We start from the raw sequence: 27,820 nt of genomic DNA, 5'->3' as shown, positions 1-27,820 counted from the left end.
AGTTTAGTTCCAACTACTTCCACTTCATTATCAATTGATTGCTGGCTTGCTAAGTCCAATTCTTCATAATGAATATGACTTCTTATTCCAATCATAACTCCACCTTTTCTTCCTGTTATTCTATCATTTCTCAAGATGTTGAAACCTTTGCAGGGGCTCATGATATTTGGTTTTAGCCAAGTTTCTTGAATACAAAAAATATCAATGTCTTTTCTGTCACAATATTGAAGCAATAATTCCCTTTTTTCTCTCATGATTGAACATGCATTCCAGGATAATATTTTGAGCTGCTTTAAGGACATGTTCTGTTTTCCAAGGTGCTACTTGTTTCACAAACCAATTTTACATCATTGCGGTCAAGTTTTCCAAACTTCATTTGCTCAACCAATTCACACAGTTTATCTACCTTTTCATTCAATGGCAAGTTTTCAATACTCAGTATTCCTGGGGTTATAAGCATCCCAATCACTAACTTCTTTGCCGTCATTTGTTGCAATTCTGCTGCAGTGTTACTGATTATTCTTTTCTCAGGATTCAGGTTATTCTGGACTACATGAGCATAACTTCTAAATGTTGTCCTTGCTCTTTTAAATCCCATGCCATACTTTTCTGCCACTTCTAGCACTTGTTGGTTCTCCCTTCTTACTGGGCATACTGATGAAGTGGATGAATGGTTTTGTTTACAATTGGCGCACCTGTATCTGCTGGTACGCTCATCTACACTCTCTTGTTTCAGAGGGCAATCACGGCTTTGATGATTCTTGGCACATCTGAGGCAGATCTCCTTTGATTTACAGTCTTTCTGAAGATGCCCATATTTCTGGCATTTGTAGCACTGCATCACCTTCCTATGGTAGGGTAAGACATCTCTGTTTCTACCGCAGCACCACACACTTGCTGGGGTTATAATTGATTCAAAAACCACCATTACTGACAGGCTGTCTTCAAGCTTTTTTAGATCCCGGTTATACCTCTGCATTCTAATCACTTCTTTTACAGGCACAGCAGATTGGATACTTTCCTCAATTTGTACAATTGATAAATATAAAGGAATTCCTTTCATCACACCTCTTGATACATGTTCTTTCCTTAAAACTGTTACTTCTATGTTATTCACAGTTTTGATTTCCAATGCTGATTTCATCCCGCTCTCATCTTTTAAGTGCAAGTAAATAGTGTTCCCTTCACGATTTGTTTCAAACTCAAATCTGCCACTAATTTTTTCCTTGAAGAACATACAAAGTTCGTATTCATTTAAGAACTTGGCATTTATATCAACTGCTTTGATTACAACACTTCCATGTATCATTTCCTTTTCAGGTATTTCCAATAATGGGATCTGGAAATTTGAAATATTTCTCTTATCTTTTGTAAGTGACAGGCCTTTGGCCTTCTGGTCTGGTCTTTGGTGAACAAATTGTCTCTTTGGTGCTCCCCTTTCAATCTGAACACTTTCATTACTAATAGGTGAGGTCACTCTCCTTTTCAAGTTATTCTCTTTTCCTCTTGAGCATAGTCCTTCCACTACTCTTGGATTTACCATAGTCATATCATCAGATTCAAAGTTTGTGTCAGGTGGAGAATGGTCAATACCTTCTAACTCACATTCTTCCACTTCAAGTCCATTATATCTGTTACTCACTGTACAAGCATACTGTGCCTGGTTCAGCACTGGTGCTCGATTGCTGTACACTTGCTGTCCATATAGTTGTGTCATAACTTGGCCTGATTCAAGTCCATCATTTGCGTTATTCACTGTATACATATATTGCTGTGATGGGTTGGAAGTTGGGGTATATAGTTGTCCATAAACATTTGGTACGACTGCCGGAAACATGACTTTTTGCATACCACTAGGCATATTCCACTGCATTTGCATCATCTGTGGTCCTGGGGCCCCATTTACAGGCCCCTGCATGGGACTATGAACCACTGAATACTGTCCAACACTAGTAGGAGCTACTGTACCCCCAGCTGGGGGGCCAGTTTGACTGTTCATGATACCACTAGTCTCCAGTCCACAAAATCATTTATTCCAGAATTTTCTCAAACAGACTTCATGCACCACAAACAAGTTTTTTCATTGAAAATGATACGACATTCATTGTAATTCACTAATACGACACTTATTGTATGTATATACTAAGGATAGGGTATATCCTTATACTGCGACCAAAATGCAGTTTTTAGTGCCTGGGGGCTGGGGGTGACATTAAATGCCCTTAATATTCTGTTGTGAAGCTGAGGTCAGATGCAAAAAACACAAGGTATAAGCCTAAAATTGGGGCTATTGATAAGGGAACGAAACATGTCAAGAAAACTTTTGGTACTCATATATTAAAGTGACCCCACTCAAGAAGTGAAATTTGATTAATCCTATCGAAATATAAACACTAAAAACGAGAAGAACAATAGGGAATTTCTCATGACAGTGGGAAACAAATTAGAATGAATATTTCGGCCCTATGTCCAAGGGCCGTCCTCAGCAATACAAAGATATATAATAAAAAACAACTTACAAGAGGATAAAATCAATAAAACTAAAACGAACAGATTTTCAAAACAGTTTTGACATTCTAATTTGTTTCCCACTGTCTTGAGATATTCCCTATTGTTCTTCTTGTTTTTGGTGTTTGTGATGGAAAGGCAGTGTGGTCTTAGTCGTTATTTATTGAAATATACCAAAATATGATACAAAATAAATGAAACGTAACTACAGTAACAAATGGTATTTTACTGTCATTAAACCACATGTTGACACGCAAAGCGACTTTCTTCCTACATGGCCTAGTTGTACACTTCCAAAAAGGGTATTTATCGAAAGAGTATAAAGTCATGTTGGGTCCATTGACGCACTTTTTTATTTTGGGCAACACCCCCTTATCCTGGAAGACTTTAATTGCCTCTTCTTTAATCCTTAGCCAGGGGCGTAGCTCCAGCATTTTTATTGGAAGGGGGCAAGAAAGGGTTCACATCTGGAAAGACAATGGGCATGGGCTATCCTTCATGGGAAAGCAGTGGCGGTTCTGGCCACTTCAATTTGCTTATGCTTACAGTAAGTATTACGTATTATTATATAAGTATTAAAGTAAGTAAGTAACTTACTGCCAACTACGACCTCTGCTTCATTTTAATTAAGATAAAATTTTTAAAACTACAAAAGACTATAAATTTTTAATTATTTATTTCAAATTTGGACCCCTAAAATTCCTGCGCCCGAAGTGAATGCCCTGTCAACCCCTCTTCTGTAAAATCACCCATGGGAAAAGTATTAAAAAACCTTGTGAAAAGCATAAGCCTAAATGTGTTTTAAACATGTCAGAAAAATCTGATGATTCTCTTCTGAAATTTTAAGGGAAAATAAAGTCTATTTGTCGAAACTGTCCTATTTTTGGAGAAAAAATTTGTCGAAAAATTCTATTTTTGGAGCTGGTTATAAAAAACATTTAAAAAAGCGAAAATAGGGAAGAGTTAGCATGGTATTGTACATGGAGGCAGTTCTACATTAATGGTTTAATATGTGGATCCGAAACGCAAGGAATAGGGGGCTGTCAGCACTCACTAGGCGTTCAAATTACAAATAAGAAAATTCGGAGCTATATTGCAGTTCTGATTTAAATATCGGAAGTAAATTAAACAATTAGATGGTTTATAGAGCTGATCTCTCCCCCTACTAACTTCTACGACTAAGCTACAACCGATTTGACCTATCTAGCTACAGTACAAATTTTATTTTAAAAAGCACTACGTCTTATTATCTCTTTCGATTTTTCTTTTCATTGTTTTTCAATTGTTTTTCAATTGATTACTTGTTTTTCAGTGATTGCTTGTCTGTCCTATTTGCAGATGTACAGGGTGCATTCATATCCATTTTTAAAAGCTTTAAAACAAGAAAATCTTATATTGAACTGATAGATTTTATGAAGTGAAAGACCCTTACCTATCAGGGGAAACAATTTGACCCGAGCAAACGAGGTGAAACAGGAAATTAAGTACATTTTAGCAATTTTGCCATTAAATGGTCTCACCTATTTACTTGATGATAAGGTTTGTCGTTACGCGCCATTGTAGTTGTGTCCCTATGTCCCACCTGTGAATATAGATATATATATATATATATATATATATATATATATATATATATATATATATATATATATATATATATATATATATATATATATATATATATATGTATATATATATATATATATATATATATATATATATATATATATATATATATATATATATATATATGTTTTTAACTACGTAAAACTTCCGAATATACAACATTCTTTGCTGTCCCATTGTCTGTGCATATAAATAGATTGTCAGGCTTACTGACTCTTGAACATGCAACATATAATGGTCCATGAGAAAACAATCCGTATTCAGATCTATACCTCATGATTCTAATGATTGCCCTTGAGCTTTGTTGATGGTGATTGCTAATCGACCATTCCCTGTGTCGCCGTCGTCATTTATATATCCCCCTGTGCCCCCCGGCGTCCCTGTTATAGTTGTGTCCCTGTGTCCCGGTCGTCATTTATATTCCCTGTGTCCCGGTCGTCATTTGTGTCCCGGTGTCCCAGTCTGTGATTTCTCTTTGAGTGTCCCGGGCGTCATTTATATTCCTTGTGTCCCGGTGTCCCGGTTGTCATTTGTGTCCCGGTGTCCCGGTATGTATATACATTCGTTTTTGAATTGGTCTTTTTTTTTAGTTTTTAGTTTTTTTACCTTTTTTTTAGTTTTTTTAGTTATACCTCATGATTCTAATGATTGCCCTTGAGCTTTGTTGATGGTGATTGCTAATCGAACATTCTCTGTGTCCCCGTCGTCATTTATATATCCCCCTGTGCCCCCCGGCGTCCCCGTTGTAGTTGTGTCCCTGTGTCCCGGTCGTCATTTATATTCCCTGTGTCCCGGTCGTCATTTGTATCCCGGTGTCCCGGTCTGTATATACATTCGTTTTTGAAATGGTATATGATGAAATAAATTTTGTATTTTTCCCCTTTTTTTCTTTTTAGTTTTTTTCTTTTTATTTTTATTTTTTTTTAGTTTTGTTTTTCTCCTTTATTTTTCATTTTTTTTTCTTTTTTTTCTTTTTTTTTCTTTTTTAGTTTTTTTAGTTTTTTAGCTTTTTTAGTTTTTTTATTAGTTTTTATTTTTTTTCTTTTTAGTTTTTTTGTAGTTTTTACCTTTTTTTAGTTTTTTTAGTTTTTTTTTTACTTATGTCCTGGTCGTCATTTATTCTCCCTGTGTCCCGGTGCTTTGTTGATGGTGATTGCTAATCGAACATTCCTTGTGTCCCGGTCGCTTTCCCTTTGAGTGTCCCGGTCGTCATTTATATTCCCTATGTGCCGGTGTCCCGGTCGTCATTTGTGTCCCGATGTCCCGGTCTGTAATTTCGTCAGTCGAAAACATGACGTCAGTCGACACACAAACATGACGTCACTCGACAGACACACACACACACAGACAACTTATTTATATATATATAGATATAGATATATATATATATATATATATATATATATATATATATATATATATATATATATATATATATATATATATATATATATATATATATATATATATATATATATATATATATACACATATATATATACATTACAAATAAAGGTGGGCTAATTGAAAAAATAAGTCTGCTCAAAGAACAAAGTTGAAACTGAAAACAAACAACAGTTTTTCCTCCCCCCTGAACGACACCACTGTCCTAGGTAAATACCAGGTCTTCATTTTAACATCAATGGTCAGACACTATTCTCTATCACTCACTCGTTACAAATTGCAAACTAAAACAATTTCATCCATGGTCAGATTAATCAGATCTACTCAGATCAAGAACAGAGCGGGGTTGCTATAAATACATAAGTACCAAACTTTTCTTACGTCATACTATGCAGAAAAATTGTAGTTAGCAAGTTTTGAAGGCACTTTTGCTATACCATCCCCCCCTAATGTGTAAATATTTGCCCAAACCGTATATTTCCAATGCATTTTGCCATGGATCATGCTTGTTTCAACCTATACACCCGTAAATTGAATCAAAGCTGACGAAATCAGGATACAGAAATTGGGCTATATATTTGTAAATTAGGGGGGAGAGAAAGTATAGTAGAGATCTTTTCAAAATGTGTTACCTGCAGTTTTTCTGTATATTATAAAGTAAAAAATGGTTTTCTTAACATGTTTTCTTCTCAAAGTATTTGAGAAGTCTACCTTCTGCTCTATGACACAGAATGATATCAAGAAAACACAGATCTTTCCGCGGTACTTATGTGTTACAGCGACCTCATTTTGTTTTTCATCTGTAATAAAACCGATTTTCTGTGTCCATTTGGAGATAATGAGCCTAGTCCGAGCGAGAGAAACCACTGTACAGGTATATTTTAATTAAATATTTATGATATAGAGGTGGTTAGGCTAGGTATTTAATATAATACGTTCTGGGTGGCCTACTTTCCACTCCGCATGAACTTAGTTGTAGGCTAGCCTATGCACGAAAATTGGCTAATTTTGTTGTTTCGTTTTTTTTGCTTTTTTTTTGCAGTCATTGCCTCATAAATTCAAATAATACCAATATGAACGTACAGTAAGCGACGCTTGCCAAGCGTGGTGAAAGTTTACCAAGCATGACGGGGGTGCGCCAAGCGTGGTGGAAATGTGCAGCATAATTCGTGTTTTGATATATGCGTGTTAGCGCCCCAAGTTAGTGCCCCTTCGGGAAAACGTTTAAATTCACAAATATTAGCTTTCTATTGACTGGTGCGACTATGGTGGGGATTGGGAATTATTTTAATCAGATACTATGATTAAAACATAAACTTGGACAAAGGAACCACTTTTTAATTTAAGTTTTTGAAGCATTCAGAGGTGGGTCAACAGGGTTGTTCCTAAGGTTGGTGGTGCCTGGGGAAAAATTAATTACAGCCGCTCTCTCGACTCAAATAAAAAACAAAAAAAAATCCAAATCAAAGTAAAAATTTTGGACAAAATGGGCAATTTCCCAGCCGTAGTACCCCCCCCCCTCCCCAGCCGTGATGCCCAAGGAAGCTTGTCATGGTCGCTCCCCCCTTTTTGAACGGCTCTGTGGGTAACGATAACAAAGATGCTGGGGTCACTGAATTTTCAGTTGCGCTACTTTGGAAAACACTAAATTAATGTAGGCCCACTAAAGACTCAATGAAAAGTGTTCAAAAATAAAGTTTAGAATGTTTGAGAAATTGTTGCATTAATTCAAAAGCCAATTTTTCCTGGGGGTTGTCCCCTTTCAGAAATCTTGTAAATCAGACAGCAAGGCTGGCGTGACAGAAGTGTGTCAAGCATGGCTGAAACTTTGTCGAGCGTGGTGGAAACTATGCCAGGAGTGGCAGAACTTTGCGATAAGCGTAGCATTCTGGGATGTACGCCAAATGGTTAAAAATTTGGGCATTTATCACGCTCTGTGTATTTTCAGCTCCGACAAAACACGATCTTTGTCCAAACAATTCTTTTATCTCAACTGCTGGAGGTTAATGCTCCCTGTGGAAGTTTTAGCACCTTACTTATCTCTAGTACTATGCCTGCAATGTTGCAACGTAGACGGCAATTCCGCCACCATTCGATAGCTGAAATTCTGCTTTATCACTTCTAAATTTATATTTTGAAATGGATTGTGATGGAGGCGGAGTTTGCGTAACTGTGCTGCCGTCAGGTGGCTTGGCGCTGCGGTGAGTTGTTAGCTGTATTGGTTATCTCAACTACATTTTTTTATTTGAAGAATACCTTGAAAAAGCTTTGGTTTTTGAATTATAATAAATTTTTAATTCTTAATTTTTCCAACATGTCTTATATACCCTTTACTCACTTACTGAAATACTTGTAAACTGAACCGAGTAAAATATCAAAAAGTATTGTTCCATTGTACTTGTTTTACGTCATAACCCCTTAGATGATCATGGGGTTTGACATGTTTAGCACCAGGAGGGTCTGTGTGGATGGATCTTGATTCCAGCGTTTGGTATGTTTCCTGAGTCCTCCTAGCGGCACCGAGTTGGACTTGATGGTAATTAATCGGGTTTTTCCTTCCCCACTTGTTTATTTTCTCTAGTACAACAACGGGTAAATTCTCAGGTCAACCTTCCAAACTTCGTGCTCAAGGTTTCATTTCGAATGTCCAAGCCACCGGGTGCGTTTGTAACAAAATGTATATTTGGTTTGGGACGGGGGTCAATGGTACAATCCTATAAGCTCAGCCAGAGTTGACCCAGCTCTAAATGGCTATCTAGAGAAATCGGGGGGGGGGGGAGGGAATACAGGAAGCGTCGGATGATCTATCTCATACCACGCATTGCACTCCCAGCTGAAGGCATTGCACCAGGAGATCGGTACCTGCGCAACGCAGACCGTTGGCAGTATCCGAAAAAGTAAGTAAATTATATAAAGGAAGTTTACGGACACAAATTGTATCTATGCAGGGAATTAGACGAGCAATGCCTATTTCTCTATCTTTTATTGATTACTTAAAAAGTTTCTATAACCACAGTTCAATTACTGGTCAAAATTTAATCACAGCATAAAGAAAATAAAGACATTTCAGGTAACTAGGAAATTGAATCAGTTAAATATGACATCATATCCCAGAGAAGCAATTCTTCAAGATTATATCATCATTACTTTTCAAATGAATCCTTATTCACCTTTCTACGATGTTTCAAGGCCCTTCTAACAATGACAGAAGAAAAATATACATCATTGCTTTCCATTCGAAAAAGTTTCTCAAGTCGTGGGACTGTAATTCTGCTATATACAATTTTTGGCTATGGTGATTCCAGTGATTAAGCTTCCATTTTAATCCCACAGGTTTTCGACGGAAATCAGGCTATTCTTCAAAATTTCCGTAAGCTATTTTTCGTAATACCGTTATGATTAACTGAAAGAGTAGGAACAATTTCAAAATCAGCTTTAAATTCCGATTCTTCCCCACTTAATAGATTTTTTCAAAAACACTTTTAAAATTTTAGGCTACTATATTCAAGATAGGGTTTTTTCACAACAACCGCTCCGTTTGGTTTAGGCTGGTTTTTTGTATATTGTTATAAAGATGGTATTAGAGAGGAAGTGTTCCATGAATCAAGCACGTTGGGAAGATTGCTTTGTCAAGTAAATAATTTCTGTGACTACACTGGCTAATCATGAAAAAACAAAAAATCGCAAAGGAAAGAAGAACTAGCACGCAACAAAACCCAAAGCGACACATTGTTGGATACAAATAAAGGTAGAAATGGTTACGTGATATAAATAAGCTATTCATGAAGCTCGTTAAATTAGTTTTTCAAGTTAAATCTGTGTATTATTGCTCTGTAAACGATAAATGTTCATGTGCCTGTCATGAAATATTGAAGCAAAATTTTATGTACTTGAATGTGCATTTTTTTTTATTTATATTGACTGTATATAACCATCCATTAGACAGCCAGTCAAGGTCAGATTAAATATTTGACACCTCTAGGCCCAAGCGTTTTGGCACCCCTAGGCCCAATCAATTTTTTTTTAGGGAGACGCAGAGATTTATTGGGAAACCCCCGAAAATTCAGGGATAGTGGAAGCCCTGAACAGAAGGCAACCGATGAGTGATGAGCCAAAAGTAATGCAAAGAGAGAGGAAATACCGAGCTCTGAGCTGTCCTTCTTGGGAGAAGTCTGACAGTTTATAAGTGGCTATAGAATTCCTGTGTTGTTTTAAAATCACCGTTCTGGGAATAGGCAGCACAGTAACAAAGTGTACCTGGCACTTTGACGATAAATCACATCTGTCCAGTTTTTGTTACAAGAAAAATCCCTCAGTGTTGTTTTTGCACCCTTTGGCTTGGGCCTAGTGGACCTATGCGTAAATTCTGGCTTGTAGCCAGTGCAATTTCCGGGCTTATAGGTTTTTGTCTCATTTTCTTAGATACAGATTTAATATATGGGAAGTTTGAGAGCCCTAGGTACGCTCAGGCTTGATGGGAATTGAACTCTTAAAATTTATTCAGATTATAGATTGCCAATTTCAGCTTTTTTTGCACATAGAAAGCATTTACCTCTATTGATAATCAAAGCAGGAAATGCAAGATCAGAAATGCAACATCTTAGTATTTTAATGAGTCAAAAAAAAATTTCCATGACAGTTTCATCAAAGTTCTTAGAAAACTGATCAGAACAGAATGATGTTTGCAAACAAAAGTGATCTAAAAAGTAAAATCAGGGTCCTCAGATTTTTGTTGAAACCGTTTTCTGTCAAAAAATTTAAGGTCTTAGCACATTGATTTGCTAAGAAACGGGGCCTAGGTTTTTTCTTCAACGTTCTTTTTGACACTGAACTGTAAGACCCTATCACTCAAGAAAGCAAAGATCGATGATCTGAGCAGAAAATAGTGACATCTCACTTACTTGACATATTTCCAAAACTTCCTCATGGGTTGCGTCGGGGCTATCTCATTCACATGTTCATGAATCAGTGATTTGTATGAGTCTCAGTTGTCAGCTTGTTTGAGAAGGCTTCATAGCCCAAAAATCAGGCTTAGTGTCTTCATACAATACATACTTATCTAGTCTTGTAAAAATGTGGTTTGACATGAAAAGAATAGTTATACAAATTATTTTTTCTCTATCCGATTAGAAAATATATGCTGATTCCAAATCCGAAAAGTTTACCGCTTTAGCTATTTCACAAATTTGAGTTTTTGAGGTTGAGGCAACAAATTTTGATTGAGTAAATAACATTAAAGATATATCATTTCTACGCTCTGTTTTTGCTGATGAACATGAAAATAAATATTTTTTTAAAAATAAACGTAGTTGCCATATGCTTGACTTTTTCAGAAATATTTGTTTCGTTGACATGTGTCTTTTACTCTTTGTTGTGTCAATCCAGACATCTCTCTCAATACCATCAAAGTTTTGCGCTTTGATTATGCGCGGTTGGGGGTTGACGCGTTCGACCAATAGGCCATATGCGTTCGTATCACTCAATCATTCTGTGCCTTCTGTAATCACCAGCTTGCCTGGGTGTCACTTCAGTGAATATTCACTGAGCCAGAACAAGTATCACTTAACTTGCTAATGGAGGGGGGGGGGGTTGTTCACTTGCAGCAACTGCCTGTGTTGAGAAACAGAAATCAAAATGCTGCAACTATGCATGCGCTTTTGGTTATTATCCACTCTGTATTTTCAAGCAAACGGTCTAATATATTCCCCTATTGCTTTTGTATTAGATGTCACTTCCGTATGTCACGGAAGAAAGAAATATCCTTTGAAATTCGACCTATATTTTAAAGATGGTCGCCTGTTTTTTGAATTGCTGATCTGGGACTAGCGCATTACTTAAAAATGGTGTCAAATACACCATTTTGAAAAGCTTTTGATCCAAAGGGTAATGTAAGTCTACTATATAGGGTTTGAATCTAGACTATCCAAAGGCTAGTCTTGGAAGTCTTTCTTAGGCTACAACATTAAAACATACTCAATTAGACCTAAAAACCGCTTTGTAGGAATTTTTTAGAATTTATAAGTAAATGGTTGTTTGCTTTCTGGGAAACATGTTGATTTAGGCCTAGGTGAATGAAACTTTCAAGAATGGATCTACACCCAAAAGTAGGCTTAGAGCCCAAGTTGTCTTAATACACCCTAACACCAGTAGGCTATTGGAACATCAAATAATCTTGTAGACCTACTAATCTATTTTGAGTCCATCCTTCATCATAATTCCAGAATAAAAAGATTCTGCCTTTTACTTTCAGAATATGGTAACAGTGTAGGCCAAGGGGAGTAGCTCTTCTGAAAGAATCACTAATAGCCTAACCAAAGATTGTTAGCCTATGGTTTTGTTCCCCAATAGATACACTTTCCAAAAATGATTTAGCCTATAGGTTACTGCTCTGACAATAATGCACCCTCCCTGGTAATGGCTCCTGATATAGCCTAGCTGATATACCCTGATATGGTCTATATAATATATTTCTCCAATTTTTTCACCTCTCAAAATGTTTTTCACCAGTACAACAGCACAAACACATTTAAAATATATATATATATATATAGGCTATATATATATATATATATATATATATAGTGAAATTTCCTTATTTAACATTAAATTAATTTGAATAAAAGAAGTAACACACAGAAAACTCTGCTAGTGGGAAGGCATGTCAGTGGACCATAAACCATCTCCATTTCTTATATTTTTGTGTAAATTATTAAAACAGTTGCCATCTTAATGATAGGGTAAAGTTCAAGATCTATCCATTACTAACCTATGGATAAGGTGAACATACCACTTGATGCTTTTTTTGTCCTCTTTCCAAATATAATAATGGCTTTACTTTACAAATTAAATTTTAAGCCCTTTATCAACCCTTAAAGAGGATGTATTTTTTATGGAAAGTAGAAAATTTATTGTGCATATAGCCCACAAATCAGGGTATATATTTGACCATTAGGAGGGAGGGGTGATGAATAAAGTTTATTGCTTTAATTACCTCTATAATTACAATGCTGGATTGGTTTAGCTCTTATGTTGATCATATAGAGATCTTTCCATTGATGACCTATTAATTAGGTGAACATATCACTTGATGTCATTGATGTTTTGTGGTGGTGTCTACTCTAAACCACAGAAGAATAATCCTCTTGATTATGCCTATCTGTGGTCACTTTTACCAAGTGGGCTTAAATTGCATCTATTTTATAATTCTGCTAGTGAGAAGGCATGTCACTGGACCATAAACACACTCACAACCATCTCCATTTCTTATATTTTGTGTAAATTATTAAAACAGTTGCCATCTCAACAACAGGTTAAAGCTCAAGATCTTTTCATTACTGACCTATGAATAAGGTGATCATACCACTTGATGCTTCTTTGTCCTCTCTAAATATGATAATAGCTTTACTTGCAAATTCACTTTTAAGCCCTTTATGGACCCTTAAAGAGGATATGTTTTATCAGATTTTTGGGTACAGAACAGAGATCATTGGCCTAAAACTACTATTTGATTATAAATTGATTTTGAAAAAGTCACATAATCCATAGGCATTGATTTTTCATAATACAGTTGGACTTTTCAGTTGAGACTATTCAACCCTTTTCCTTTTGACTCACTCTGTGAGTTGGCCAGAGCTATGGAGTTGGTTTGTCTTATTTATCTTGTATCTGCTCAGATTTCTTGCAGTAAATCTTTTGATACTAGGAGTTGAATTATAAGAGAATATATATTGAGTTCTGTGCTCTGTTTGCAAGTATGGTCAGCAAGACTCTTGGCTGTTAGTGAAATTTTGTGGTGTTTGAAGCATCCTAACATTTTACATTGCAGGGTATACTGTGCAGATGTCAGCATTCAAATAGGCAATGATCGATTGTTTAATTTTTAAGATTACATGACCTGCAAGGGGGGGGGGGAACTTCGCCACTTGAATTAGGGAGCTGATATGAAAACGCCTGAAAATTTAGCCCATTTGAACTTGACCAAATTCTATGATAAATCTTGGACAGGTGATAGGGATGGATTCTTATTATTTATCGGTACCTCTGGTAGTCTCCAGTGGTAAATATCTCTAATGGGGATTGGTCTTCCACTTGGCTGGTCAATATTTAAGGCATTTTTTGCTATTTCATCTGCCTTATGGTTACCTATTATATCCAAGTGGCTTGGAATATACTGGAGATGAGTTAAAATACCTCTTGAAGCAAGATTATCAATAATCCTAAGACAAAGAAATGTGTCAATATCCATTTTATACTGAGAAGCTGAAGAAAGCAGCTGAAAGCTTGATAAAGAGTCAAAATATATTATAATATTTTTAAAATTAACAGTCATATATTCATTAAGTATGAGGAACTCTAATGCCATGAATAGATTTTATGCAATAGATTTTACTGGCACTGCAAACTTCTTCTGGGTATTTGCATATTCATTTGCAATGCCTCTAAACATAGATGGATTTCTTGACCAGTTATGCAGCATATGAGAATCATTGGCTTCAATTTTTTGTAAGGTAGTTAATTAGAAGAGATCTTCTTCTTTCATTTATTGGTGATAGTCCACTCTCAGTATGCAGAAACTTAGTATTTGTTCGTTTCCTATGACCAAATATGAGATGGATTATATCATTTTCTGTTGTTTCAATTTTTTGCATATGGGTCTTAGCACAAGCACCATAAACTATGAGACCATAATCAATGGGGTCTTATATGTGATTTATAAAATTGGAGTAGTGTTTCGTCATTACAGCCCCAAGGTGTGGCTAGTAGTCTTTTTATTATTCTTATTTTTCTATAGCATTTTTTTTTATTGTGTTTGTGATGTGAAGGTGGAAGTTTAGTTTTTGGTCGAGTATGAGGCCTAGATAATTAATTTGATTGTCCTGTGGAATAAGTATTCAATTTAGTGTTAGTCTTGCATTAGGATTATTTTGCTGATGGTGGAATTGGATAATTTTGGAGTTTGCGGGTGCAATAGGTAAATTGGACTTTTGAGAAAACTTTTCAAATTGGAAAAGTGCATTTTGCAACTTTGAATGTGCAATCTCAAAGGTGTTGCTGGTTGCCTATAATACAAGGTCATCAGCTTACTGTAGATTGGTATGTGGGAGGCTCATGTTCCAGAGAAATAGGGAAAAGAGGAGGCAGCTCAGGACTGTATCCTGTGGAAGGCCTTTTGTTATTGAAGTTTTGGATGAAGAGGCTGAACCTACACAAGCAATGAAACTTCGGTTTTCTATGAGAGATTTGATGAAGGATACAAGTTTGGGGGGTTAGTCCAAGATTTGCAAGTTTAACTAAAAGAATCTGGTGGTCAAGATTGTCATATGCTCCTTCAAAGTCTAGGAATGCATCAGTTAGGACGTTATTTTTTGATAGGGATTCATTTATTGCATTTGTTAACAATATGAAAGCATCTGTTGAGGAGTGGTGTTTTCTGAAGCCAGTTTGAGTATGTGGTATCAGATTATTCTTCTCAACAAACCATAGCAGCTGATGGTAAATCATTTTCTCCATTACTTTTCCAAGCACTATCTTTTCCAAGATAGGTCTATATGACTCAGGGTCATGTTTAGGTTTATTTTTCTTTAAAATTGGTAGGAGAGATGAACATTTCCAGATATTATGGAATGAGGATGTGGCCCATGCATGGTTATAGCAATTTAGGAGCTCCTGTTTGTACAAAGGGGTAAGATTCTTTGTCCATGTAGGATGTATATTATCATAGCTACTTGTAGCATTGGCCTTGGTATGTTGTATTGCATTGGGTTGCATTAGTTGGGGCTGATAAATTGGATTTGTCAAGATTTGAGTGGTGATATTTTTATTTTTAGATATTAGCTTTTTTGAGAAAGGGCTAGCAAATAGTTTTGTCTTTTCAATGTCATTGTCCTAGTGAGTATTCTCATGTATTAGTTCATATAGAAGTGGGTTGGGGGATGTTTTTTCCCCACATATTTTGCTTATAAGTTTATGTATGATTGGTTCACATATTTCTCTGGAAAGACTGTTTGCAAACTTATTCCAGTAATTATATTTAGCATTAATTATTGTTCTCTTGAGATTAGCCTCTGCTTGTAATTTACTTAAATATGTAGCAGGGGATGTTTTTTTTTAGGTATGCTCTCCTAGTTGCATTTTTTATTCTCCAAATAATTTGGCAATCTTTTGTCCACCATGCTTTAGGGGTGTGTTTAGGGATTGTTTTCCTAGGTGATGTTTTGGGGATAGCAGGATTAGCTGCATTTGTTAGTATAGATGTCATAACTTCAGCATGTGTGTCAGCTGTTACAACTGAGGTATGTGATTTCTGGGTGAAACTTAGAATTGTATCATTAAGCTTATTTCTAAACATGGTCCGATTTGCTTTAGTGTTGACATATTTAGGGATATGTGGGAGAATTTTAGCTGGTTCATTTAAAGAGGAGACTATTGTAAAATGGTCAGTGCATAGATTTTCAATTTTCTTTATACAAATTTTATTCAATATATTTATGGACACAATTTGTAGGTCAATAGTTGAGAATTTGCCACTTTTGGGGTTAAAATATGTATTTAGATTAGGAGGGGTAGCAATTGCTAAATCGGCATTATTTGAAATCAATCTTTCAATAAGCTTACCAGCTTTGTTTGTTGGCTTATCCCCCCACAGAAGACTATGGGCATTAAAATTCCTGCAGATGATTATGTTTTTTAACATATTAGAACTAGTTATATAAGTGAAAATATCCATGGCATCTGTACTCTGGCCATTGGGGTTATTAAGACTTAATATTTATGCTTTTGTATTATTTATCCAGACATTGATACCAGTAACATCAACATCATTTGAAAAACCTGGGAAATTAATGCCACAAAATTTAATATTAATATTTAAAATTATAGCTATGCCACCTCCTTTTCTCTGTGAAGACCTATCCTTTCTCAGGATAGTATATCCTGGAGACTTTGTTTGTTGGTTATTTGTCAAATGGGTTTCCTGAAGGCAAGCAATATCAATGGAATTATTATTCATAAAAGATAAAAGTTTATTTGACTTATTTTCAGAAAGTGATCTTACATTCCACTGAAGTATTGAAATATGGTGCTTTGTTGTTTTAATTTTCTAATTGCTGTGTATCAATGTTTAGCTTTGCTAGGAGTAGAGCAAGATCTTTTTTCTGTTTGGATATGCATGCGATTGGGTTGGTACAATTTTACTAATTCGCTTATAAATTTTGCTTTTTGTGGTTGTTGTAGGTTCATTGACTGTACTGCATTAGGGTTTAGTATAAAAAGGCGCATGTTAGTTGTTAATTCATTTGGATTTTCAACTGGCTTTTTGGTGATAATTTGATTAATTCCCGATAATACTTCTGATTTGTTTCTACTTGAGAGAGGTGGCCATTCTGATCTTCTGTCATTACTTGCAGAGGCTAGATGGTTTGTCCAGGGGGAATCTCTTATAGGAGTGTGAGCTGGGTTGTTTTGAGGAAGGAGTTTTATTGGGGGTGCTGGATGCTTTTGGTAGAATGGTTTGTCTGTGGATGAGAGGGTTGGGTGGTTTCATAGAGTTTTTGGTCAGGTGTGATTGAGCTGCATTTGCTTCCATTGTTGCAAATGGGTAAGGTATGCTTTTTTCCGTTGCTATTTGGAGTGTTAGTGCTCGTTTTTTATATACAGGGCATAAAGTTTTATTTGTAGAATCGTGGGGACCGTTGCAGTTAATACATTTTGGCTGTCCTGGCCGAGTGGGTTGGTGCGCTGGATTTGGGATCCTTCGTCTGAGAGGACGCGGGTTCGAATCCCGGTGTACCCAATTCTTCAGTTTGGGACGGGGGTCAGTGGCGTGACTCTGTAAGCTTAGCCAGAGTCGACCCAGCTCTAAATGGGTACCTGGAGAAATCTGGGAAAGGTAAACAGGAAGGGTGTGCGAAAGCACAGGATGGCTGGCCCCCAACCCCCAATTGCACTACCTGGCTGAAGGGCCAAGAAACGGAGATCAGCACCGCCAGTACGGACTGTAAAGTCTAATGCCGTATCCTTTACCTTACCTTTACCATTTTGGCTGATTGTTTTTACAATTTGTCATTTCAGTGGGGTGGGAGCTTTTACAAAAATTGCATTCATGTAATGTTTCACTGCATGTGTTTTTGTGTGTCCTAGTTTTAAACATTTTTGGCATTGGATAGGTTTTGGCTTGTAGGGCTTGTGGGGTTTCCTTTGTCCAAAAAGGAATATCTGATCCAGGTTATTATTTTCTTCTCTTAGTGTGAATAAGGAAGACTTGCTTAACTTTTGGCCATTGGCATCTGGTTTACCCAATTGGGTTACATCAGCTTCTGGGATTGGGTTACCAGTTATGTCAGAACCCTTCTTTTAGATCCTGAATAGGAATTTCTGGAGGGATGTATACACTACTATTTTAGTTGGATTTTCGTTTGGGGTCTAGAGAACAGATTTTATTGGTATGTTAAGAAGAGATTTCGAATTCCGTAATATATCTGCTGATTTAGAATCTTGGGAGAGCTATTAGCAGAGATCCCTCACAGTTAATGTTTAATGAGAACATTGATTTTAACACTTTGAAGATTGCAACCCTTAATAGAGCTATCTTTTTTATCACAAAGGGGGTATCTGGAGTGATTTTTAAGTATATTCCAAGGTTTTGTGAGGGGAGGATTGGATCATGGGGAGAGGTATTATTTTTGATTGGGGAGATTTTTTCCTTTTTTTGAGCTTTTTGATAGGACCTCTTGAAATTCAGTTTCATTATCATCCTGGATATTGACATACGCCCCTACTTCCACCATTGCATTATTCAATGACCCCTCATGAGAGCTTTGAGAAAGTTGACTTGACCCGGCAAGAGGTTGAACGCTTTCGGTAATAATTGGGATTGGGTCCGGAGGGGGCTTTTTTGGGGGGTGTTCTATGTATTGTCTATTGGAATAAGCTTTGATACTACTAAAAAGAGAAGGAAATTGAGATTATGACACCAGACTGTCTGTACTCTTTCAAAAGGGAGAGCTTCACCATCCATAAAAAACCACCACAGTATGGTCCAGAAGATGGTTTGGGGCACGAATGATTCACTTGGCTGCTGATATATCAGGATAAATATCACAAGAGATTTTTATTATAAATTTCTTAAAGCGTTGCTGTTGTTTCTGTGATAATCTAGTATCATATTCAATAATATTCATAATATCATATCATATTCTAATCTTGGTTTGCAGACTTATCTCCCTATTCTTCCAAACTTTTTTTTAAACACCCTGAGCCTTGGCTATTCTACTTTTAACATCTTCAATGCACCCATGTTCTTTAATAATAATACTACCTAGGTAAGTGAAGACGCCCTCGTGATCAATTTTTTTGTTGCCCAACATCACCTTTTCATCTTCACTTATTTCTAGCCTTAGTGACTTAGTCTTCTTAGCATTAATTTTCAAACCTATTCTAGCACCCTGAACTTGTAAAAACTCTGAAAGTTCATTCATTTCGCTCACACTTTCATCTAGAATGCTTAGATCATCAGCAAAATGTAAGTCCAGGAGTTTTTTCACACATTTGATTCCAACAAACATGAAAATTTTATAAAGGCAAAGGTCCAAAGGTTCATTTTGGAAAATTTTCTATTATTGATCCTAAGCCAAATCCAGTATGAAGTTGGCTTATCTGATGCCAAATTGAACTTTATAGGCTAGTCTTCTTTCAAAACCTTTGTTGTCTGCTGGTTTAGACCATGGCCAAGTTGAACTTCATAGGCTAGTCTTCTTTCAAAACCTTCGTGGTCTGCTGGTGGACCACGGAGGCAAGAAAAACAGTAAAGGGAGAAGAAAAGAAAAGACATCAAGCTCTAAATTTTAGGCAGTCTAGCATAGGTTATCAAAAAAATTCAGCAGAGAAAGCATATAAAATGATTAGACTAGACCATTCCAGAAATAAAAGGATTAGACTAGACCATTCCAGGAATAAAATGTGTTTTTAAATTTGTAGCTACTATTGAGTGTGGATTGTACTTTGCAAGGTTGCCCCCACTGGGACAACCATCATTCTTGAGTGCCTTTAAAATTTACATTAATCTTAATGTAGAAGCATAATTAATGGTGTCCTAAATCCAGCATCATTTGGAATTTTCCAAATAGGCCTGTTCCTCACTTTCCCACATTCTGCAACTTCTGTGGAAAAAATGATTTGAACTAGGCTGGCCTAGACTAGCCTATGGGTTTATGCAGGTGTGATGCACAAAATCGAAAATTGCAAAATTTATTTACTTGTTGCTGTTGAAATTCTGGCTAGGCTATTTCTAGCCTATGGTGTAATCAGGTAAAATTTACATATTGAGTTTTAACAATAAAATTAACTCTACTGTGCGTACATAAAGGTATTATTAAAAATATAACAAACTGACAGAAGAATGTAAGAAAAATAGGCTTATGTTTTTTTTTACCCAAATTATATTGATTACTGGTCTCATATATGAACTGCAAAATTTCATGAGACTCACGGTTTTAATTTGAAACCTGCAGTCCAGTTACTTGTTTCAGAAACTGGACTACCAATCTCTGATTTGAAGTATAAGTCTCAGGATTTTTTTTTGTGGGGGTAAACAGTCATAGGACCAAAGGAACAATCAACTTGTCAATGCTGTCCATTTTTAACATTGGTTATTTTTATGACTATTGGACTTGGTCTCTTGCATGCATTGGGAAGTTTCAATGAATGTTGATTTGCGTTTTTCTTCTCCAAAAAGGCTGTAGTCTGTGTGGGAATTAAAGGTAAGTCTATTTAAAAGGTCAATTCCACTGCAATTGTGATTTCTCTGGAAATCGTTTGTCAAGCTCAGAATTCGTGGAGAAGTGTATTAAAAGTCATGGCTTTTAAAGATAGAGTTTGGATTTTTGCCTCAATCCTATCAGTGCAGTTTATCCTTCTTTTCACCAATTGAAACACAAAACCTTAATTTAATATAATTATTGTGTGCACTATGATCATATAAGCTGTATACTATGAACACTTACCTAAACCAGCCCTTTCCCAGAGTGAAACCTTAAGCTGTAAATATAGAGGATCATGTAAGAGAAGAACAGAAATCATGTTTCAGGATTTTAGTTTATCATGACAAACTATAAACAGAAATCTGGCAATATTTTCAAAATGAAACGCCTTATAACTGACATAATCCATATACCCTTATATAAATTTTCAAGCTGGAACTGGACATTTTTAATGATGCACAAGTTTTGAGGATTGGATAAAAAGATAACATAATTAGGATGCACAAAAGTATAGGAAAGTCTTTAATGTGCTTAAATCTGGTGGTCGTCTTACCTCATTCAATTCCCAATCTAATTCAAAACCATTACCTTAATTACCCAATTACCTCAAAATTCTAACAGAACAAATATTTTGCTGGAGTTTCTCAGTCTTGCCTTCAACTACCAAAGATCATCTTTCCACACTCAGTAGAACTAGTGATTGACATGTCTGGTTTCTGGGTATTTTTCTTCATAAGAATCTATCCTTCAAGTATTATATAAGAGTAATTAAAATGAAGATACAAAGGAATCTTAGAATATCTTTACAATTTATGCAAAAATGTTTCCTGCTAATTTCCAAAAATGTTTTCTACTGAGAAAAAATGGTCTCCTTCACAATTTATGCAAAAATGTTTGCTCTGCTAGTTTTAATTTCTTTGTCAACTGTAACTGGGCATTCTCTTGACATTTGGCTACACTGCATCTCAAGTAGGGGAGAGGGGGGGAGCGACACCGTACGATTTTAGGTTTTTGACCCCTATAAGATGTTCTTCTAAAGATACAAACTTTGTTTTTACATGTACAGAAAGCTTATTTATTCATCTTTCTTAGAATTTTTTTTTTCAATGACTTCCATAAAGTCGTTTCTCAGTGACACCCAAAAACATATGACCTCTTCAAGTGGCTGAAGTCCCCCTACTGTGGGGTGACTTTGGACCCATAAAGGGCATTTCTGGACATCTATTAGTTGACAATTCAAACAGTGTATTCAGTTATTATAAAAGTAGCAGAGTTAACTGGAATGTCAAAAGAACTCTAAAGGCGTTTTCTAGCACTTCACATCACTATTTTATGGCATAGCAAGACAAGTCACACCCAAATACAAGCCCTTTGACTGCTCGCCCTGTCCCTCCTGCAGCAAAAGGAGGAGGTAGCTTCATAATTATATCATCAAAATCAGTTTCTGCACAATCAGGACATTCCAGGAACATGAACTTTTCACTAGATTTGTGGAGATAGTTTGTTTTAGCTAATCTGTCACTCACTTCTTCAATCTCACCAACATAGTAAACAGCAGAATTTGGTTTCTTTCCCACCATAAACCTCATAAGCACAAAATTTCCTGGAGAAAATTCTTTGTCAGTCTCAAGTTCACTGACGCTTCCAATGTGCAAAGACTCAAAATCCAAATCGTCTATGAGCTGTATATCTTTGTCTGAAATGCTATCTTCTGCCTCCTCGTTATCGGATAAAACCATGGACTTCTTCAATGACTCCGAGTTCATGGACTTCGATCTTGAGGACTGATCTGGTTTACGCTTAGGAACCCGTTTTTTAGTTTTCTTGTCAAGCTTTGCCTGAGCCTCTGCTTCAAGGGTTTGCTTCTCTGGAGTAACTGTCAAAATCCTAGTTTTCCCTTTCTTGCGCTCTTTGCAGGGACCCAGTTGCATTCTTGCTTTCAGATATGGTCTTATGCTTTCAGGAGTTATAGGCAGGTTTGGTGTTGCCTTTAGTTATCCACCAAGACAGGAGCAGAAGTATGAACTGAACCAGGGTGAGGATCATCCATAGCAGAGTCTGGGTGATTCTGTTCTCATGGGTCAGGGCGGTTTGTCACTTCAGCTGGTAGAAAATTGGCTTCTGTTGAAAATTGGTTTTTGACATTCGGATTCAAAGGCCAAATTCCTGCCTTATCGAAACCAGTTGTGATGTTATGAGGATTCAGCTTTTCTAGAAAGGGCTGCTTGCAGAACTTTGCTATTTCGTGTACTGAAATCGTCTGACCTGGATTCATCTGCAACCAAGTGTCAAATGACCCCCTAATTGCATGTTTCAATGGTGCATAAACCGAAACATCAAGGGACTGGATGCGATGAGAGCAATGGGAAGGAAAGGTCAGAAGATGATGCCATTATCTTTGCACAAGGAAACTACTTTGATTGAAATATGACTTTCATGATTGTGAGACAAGAGCAAAACAGGATCCTCTTTGCTGGGATTAATTTCTATCTGGAATTGGAAATTCTCTGAGGCCATCCACCCACTGCAATGGGCTAAGCCAATGCATCCTGGTGGTCCATCCCGATACATTCTCTGTATCGGGATCCTTGACTCTTGGAAAACAAACACTGGTGGAATAGCCTGACCAGTTGCAGACACAAAGCACAGTATTGTGCTTTGTGACCCTCTTTCTGCTGACCCTGTCTGTGCCACCTGTTTAGCCCCCTTTTTAGCAATCACCTTTGGAGGCTGAACAACTGTGGGTACTTCTGTTTTGTTGCAGTTCCAAATCCTACCAGGAGGAAAGTGGAACTTGCCATATAGTCTCTGAAGATTACAAAAGAAGGCACCAGTTACAATGGCATTGAAGCCAGCAGCACAAGCCTGGCTTGTATTTTCCAGTTTTCTAATGAACAAACTGGCATTTCACTTCATAAATCCTTTAATCCAGTCAACTCCTTCTCTTTCATTCAGCTCCCAACTTGGTGAGAATTTGAGCTTCAGAGTTGTTGCCCATTGGTAGGCTAACTTTCTCGTTGCATTTGGAGTCAGTTCGTGGTTCATCACTGAGCCCTCTTTGAAGTATATAGCGAGTTTTCTCTCTTGTTTTGGAGTAAAAACGGACTTATAACTCTCCTGAACACAATCATTATCATTATTTGTACTTGGGCTACCCCGCTCAGGATCTTGCATTTTACTCTTGTAGCGTTTCATGGCATCCACAAGGGCAGACTTCTTCAAAGAAAATTTTTCCGCGGCTGCTTGGAAAGATGAATTGTCATTTAAGACTTGTCTCACAGCACGCTTCAGTAATTCTGTATCTGGGGGACCACCCCCTTTCAAATATAGGTGCAAACCATCTGTAAGAGAAAAATTTAAAATATCAAGAATGCAGAGAAGCTTATATGTAGTCTATAATAAAATTGAAATACTTAGTAATACTTATTCCAGCTAATTCCAATTCCACGCTTGGAGATACTTCCATCAGCATGGGGCGAAACCGGACACCTCAAAATGTGTCTGGAGCTGCCCCAAAAAAACTGTCTGAAGTCACCCCTTATTGACGCCATTTTGAAAACTCTCTTTTTGTGGAAACCGCCAGACTATTATTGATGAAAATTACCAGGAAAATACCAGAAGCATACCTCTTATGATCCTTCCAACTTACGACTCTATAGCTACAATAACTTGGAAAATATTCGACGAGGACTACAGGTGTCAAAATTTCCTGAGAGTATATAAAAACTTTTTACCTCTTATCTCAGTTGTCTTTAGCATCAAACATTAAAAACTTTTGTCAAATGTGCGCTAAATGAATGGCATCTAGCGGCGATTTTCTGGATGAATTAGTTCAAAGACTTTGGACGAGAGGTCCAACGTACAGTTTCGCCCCCCTCTCCCCTATGCTGAGTTGTTTTTGTTACACACATTTTTTGGTGTACAAACAATTGCAGAATGGGCCTTTGTGTTCTTTTGGCAGTACAGAATGTTTGTGAGAGTCTGTTGTTTTGAGTGGTGATTGGGAACATTAAACTGGAAACTTTTTATTTGGTCTGGTAGTACATATCTAGTCTTGATTTCTAAAGAGCTAATAAACAAAATTTTAAATAATAACAAATCCAAATATTTCGATTCCACATTTGGGAGCCTTTAAAAAAATATATATTAAAGGAAAAGAAATAATTTTTAACTTTATTTTTTATTGTTAGTTTTTGCGTTTTTAGATGAGCTAATTTAAAAAAAAAACGTTTCTTTTCCTTCAATTATTTTTTTTTCTGCTGAAATAGGCTCCCAGACATGGAGTTGAAATATTTTGATTTGTTTATTATTTAAAGTTTTGATGCTGTTTTTTTTTTGTCGTTTGTTTTACTTCACAGCTTTATTTAGATTCAACCCAATTTTTCTCTCTCAATTTTTTGTTATTTTGGATGCATATGACTATGCTATTCCTATCCCTGGAATATACAGAATAAGATGTCTTTTCTATTAAGCAGTTTCTTTTGTTTTTTTTCTGCTGCTGTATTAGCTTTTTCTGACAGTGCAAACTGCTTCTTTGCAATCATGTGTTTTCTTCCATTGTTGAGTTGCCTGTTGTTAGACACATTTTCTATTGCTACTTTCTTTTTTGAGGGATGTTCTAATTTTGTCTGGGTTGGGGAACATGTTCTCTTCTAAGTAGATGTTGTATCATTCAGTACAATGTCTTCTACTGTCTGTGGGCTAATAGGTGGCATTTTGTCATATTTTGGGGAGCTAAAGTCGCGTAACATATTAGGTTAAATTATAAACTTGTTTTTGATTTTGTAAGGTCATTTATATTGACATACAATTTAAAAACTGAAAATAAATTGTATCTGTCTTGCCACATATAAGCTTATACAATATATGTAGCACATTTTGAAAACACGATGACAAAGTACGTTTGTTGCTCTGATTCTTCAATTTTGTTTGGTGGGGCAGGGCGGATCAATTCTGTTGAAAGAGAACCTTCCTCTTTTGTCCTATGTTAGTCTAAATACATGGACTTCAGAATATTTCATCAGGCATTTCATCATTTTCTGGGACAGCTAAAGCGGCATAACATTGGATCAAATTGTCAAACTTGTTCTTGTTCTAAAAACCGATTTTTTGTAAGGTTGTTGACTAGCTTGATGGTACTGGAGCTACCTGCATAGTTGAATGTTAATTTTATTTATTTGTTTCCCACAAAATCAAGGATTAAATAAAAATGAAATTGGAAATGAAAACGATATATTTCGACAAACTAAACAAAGTATTGACTAAAATAGGCTTAATAAGTGAATAAAATCTGTCAGAAAAAACAAAACCATAAATATCGACACATTATTGAAATTCTAGAAAAAAGTGAGAAAACTGTGCACAAAGAGAACTTTTCAGACTTACAATAAAAATTATCCCTTTTAATCCTAGCTAATTGCAATGGCTCTTTAATTTTAACTCTCAAAACTGATTCGAAGTTACCACTACAAATTTGAAAACCAGGTAAAATTTACAATATTCTTCTTCTTCTAAAAAGAAGTACCTAGAATCTTAATGGACTCCTTTCGGCTTCCAATTGCACCTTTTCACTCATTGTTCACTTTTTCTCAATCATAAAGCAATTAAAAAAAAAAAAAAAAAATACATAATACAACTTCAATTAAAGCTAAATACATAATACAGGATTTGATTGACTTGTGGAAAGTGGATGTACTCAAGCTGCCTGTTTCCAGCAGTTTAAGGCCTACAGTCTGGCTGGTGCTGATACAGCTCTTCCTGCTTGCTCAAGTTCTTCTGTACAAGTTTACAAAATATTAAATATATAGAATAGCAAATGCAAATTGACGACAAATTGCAAACTTTAAAATCTCGAAAAAGGGCAAGATAAAGTAGGTCTACATGCAGTAGGGTAAATATGTTGGGTAAATAAAGTAATAAAGAACCAAACTTGGCTATAGCCTATGGAATGAAGTTTGATTCATATTCCTGAGTTTAGCAGCTGTGTTCGGATATCTATAAACTGTGGGAGGATAATCCAAAAATAAGCTACTATTTTGCTGAAAGTTCATGGGTTGTCTCTGAAATTATGCTGCATAGCTTACCTTATATAGCTACATACCTGAACCTAATGTCATCCTAGCTGAGTGGTTGGTGGACTGCATTTAGAATCCCTTGTCTGAGGGGCAAGGGTTCGAATCCTATTGTTTCCAATTATTTGGTTTGCGATGGGCAAGATAGAGGTGTTTGCTTAAATTCTAATTATTTGATCTGTGGGTCAGTGATGTGACTGTAAGCTCCGCCAGAGTCGACCCAGCTGTAAATGTGTTCCTGGAGAAACCTGGGGAAGGTAAGCAGGAAGGGTATGCAAAAGCACAGGAAGGCTGGCCTCAATCCCTCCTGTGCACTTCCTGGCTGAAGGCCCTTGAGACATCAAAGAGAGGCCCTTGATGAACACCACCAGTATGTACTTTAAGGGTCTAGTACTATATCTTTTAACTTATCTTATCCAGACCTAATGAACACTAGCACCTGAGGTCAGATTTGATTGCCTCTAAAGAAAATTTCCATTCACTAATCAAAATAAGGCTTATCCATTTCGTAGTGTATTCCAGGTAGAAATTGCAATTTAATTTGTATTTATTTCAAATTTAATACAAATTAACTGCAAACATGAAATGGTTTGTTAAGTAATGTCTCAGTGGTGATTCTGGTCTCTTTTGTGCCAGGGGCAAAATCTTGATTATCCCTCCACACTTGTCTCCAAAAAAATTTTAGGCCAAATTAAAAAAAAATTCATTCATTAACTTAATTTGAACACAAACTACCACAAAAAAACATTAAAATCAATTAAAGCTAGTCTGCTTACTTTTATTTTCAAGGAATCGTGATGAGGATATGGGAAATAATAAAAGTTTTGGATTCAATTTACTAATACTCACTGCCAGCTGCACCTTCTACTTTATTTCAATAAAAATAAATTTCGGAAACTACGAAATGATTGTAACCATTAGTTTATTTATTTGAAATTATGTGCCCCTGAAATTTCTGTGCCTAGGGCAAGTGCCTCCTCTGTCCCTCCCCTAAAACCACCACTGCAATTACTTAATGGGCTTTGTATTTATGGTAGCTCATTTTATTTATAGGTTTTCGATTCTACCTTTTTAGTTAGCTTTTGTGCCTATGTATCTTTTACTGATTGTATTTGTTATTAACAATTTTCTGCTAAGATATGACTTTGTTTGATATCTCACCCTTATATCCATTTTGTTTTTCTCCCTTTTCATGCAAAATACTAATTCAACAATTGTTCTTATGAAGGCGGCAACTTTAAAAAAGTCTATTATATTTAATGGTTTTATTTTTCAGTTTCTATGAAAGCAGACAAAATGTTTAATCTGTCATGTACACACCACAGCACTACAATTGGCAATTTGTTGAAGCAGTTTCATTACAATGACAAATATGCTGATACATGGATAGCTGCTTGTGGAAGGAAAGTTCCTGCTCATAGAATGGTCCTTGGGGCAGTTAGCCCTTACTTGAAG

The 27,820-nt window shown here is 36.2% G+C and overlaps 1 protein-coding gene across 2 annotated transcripts in view; it reads left to right on the top strand.

Annotated features, from left to right (window-relative positions):
• Positions 1-11,271: 11,271 nt before the first annotated feature.
• LOC136028287 (replication initiator 1-like) overlaps positions 11,272-27,820 on the top strand; it is a 38,654-nt gene continuing 22,105 nt past the window's right edge. The window contains exons 1-2 of one of the 2 annotated variants that reach the window (XM_065706037.1): positions 11,272-11,421; positions 27,642-27,820. In XM_065706037.1, coding sequence (XP_065562109.1) covers positions 27,647-27,820 — 174 coding nt within the window. In that variant the 5' untranslated portion in view covers positions 11,272-11,421; positions 27,642-27,646. Of the gene's footprint in view, positions 11,427-27,641 lie in introns of both variants that reach the window. The other variant, XM_065706038.1, reaches the window with a different exon arrangement.

This window comes from Artemia franciscana, chromosome 6 (genome assembly GCF_032884065.1).
Source record: "Artemia franciscana chromosome 6, ASM3288406v1, whole genome shotgun sequence".
NCBI lineage: Eukaryota > Metazoa > Arthropoda > Branchiopoda > Anostraca > Artemiidae > Artemia > Artemia franciscana.
This window is presented reverse-complemented; position numbering and strand designations above follow the sequence as displayed.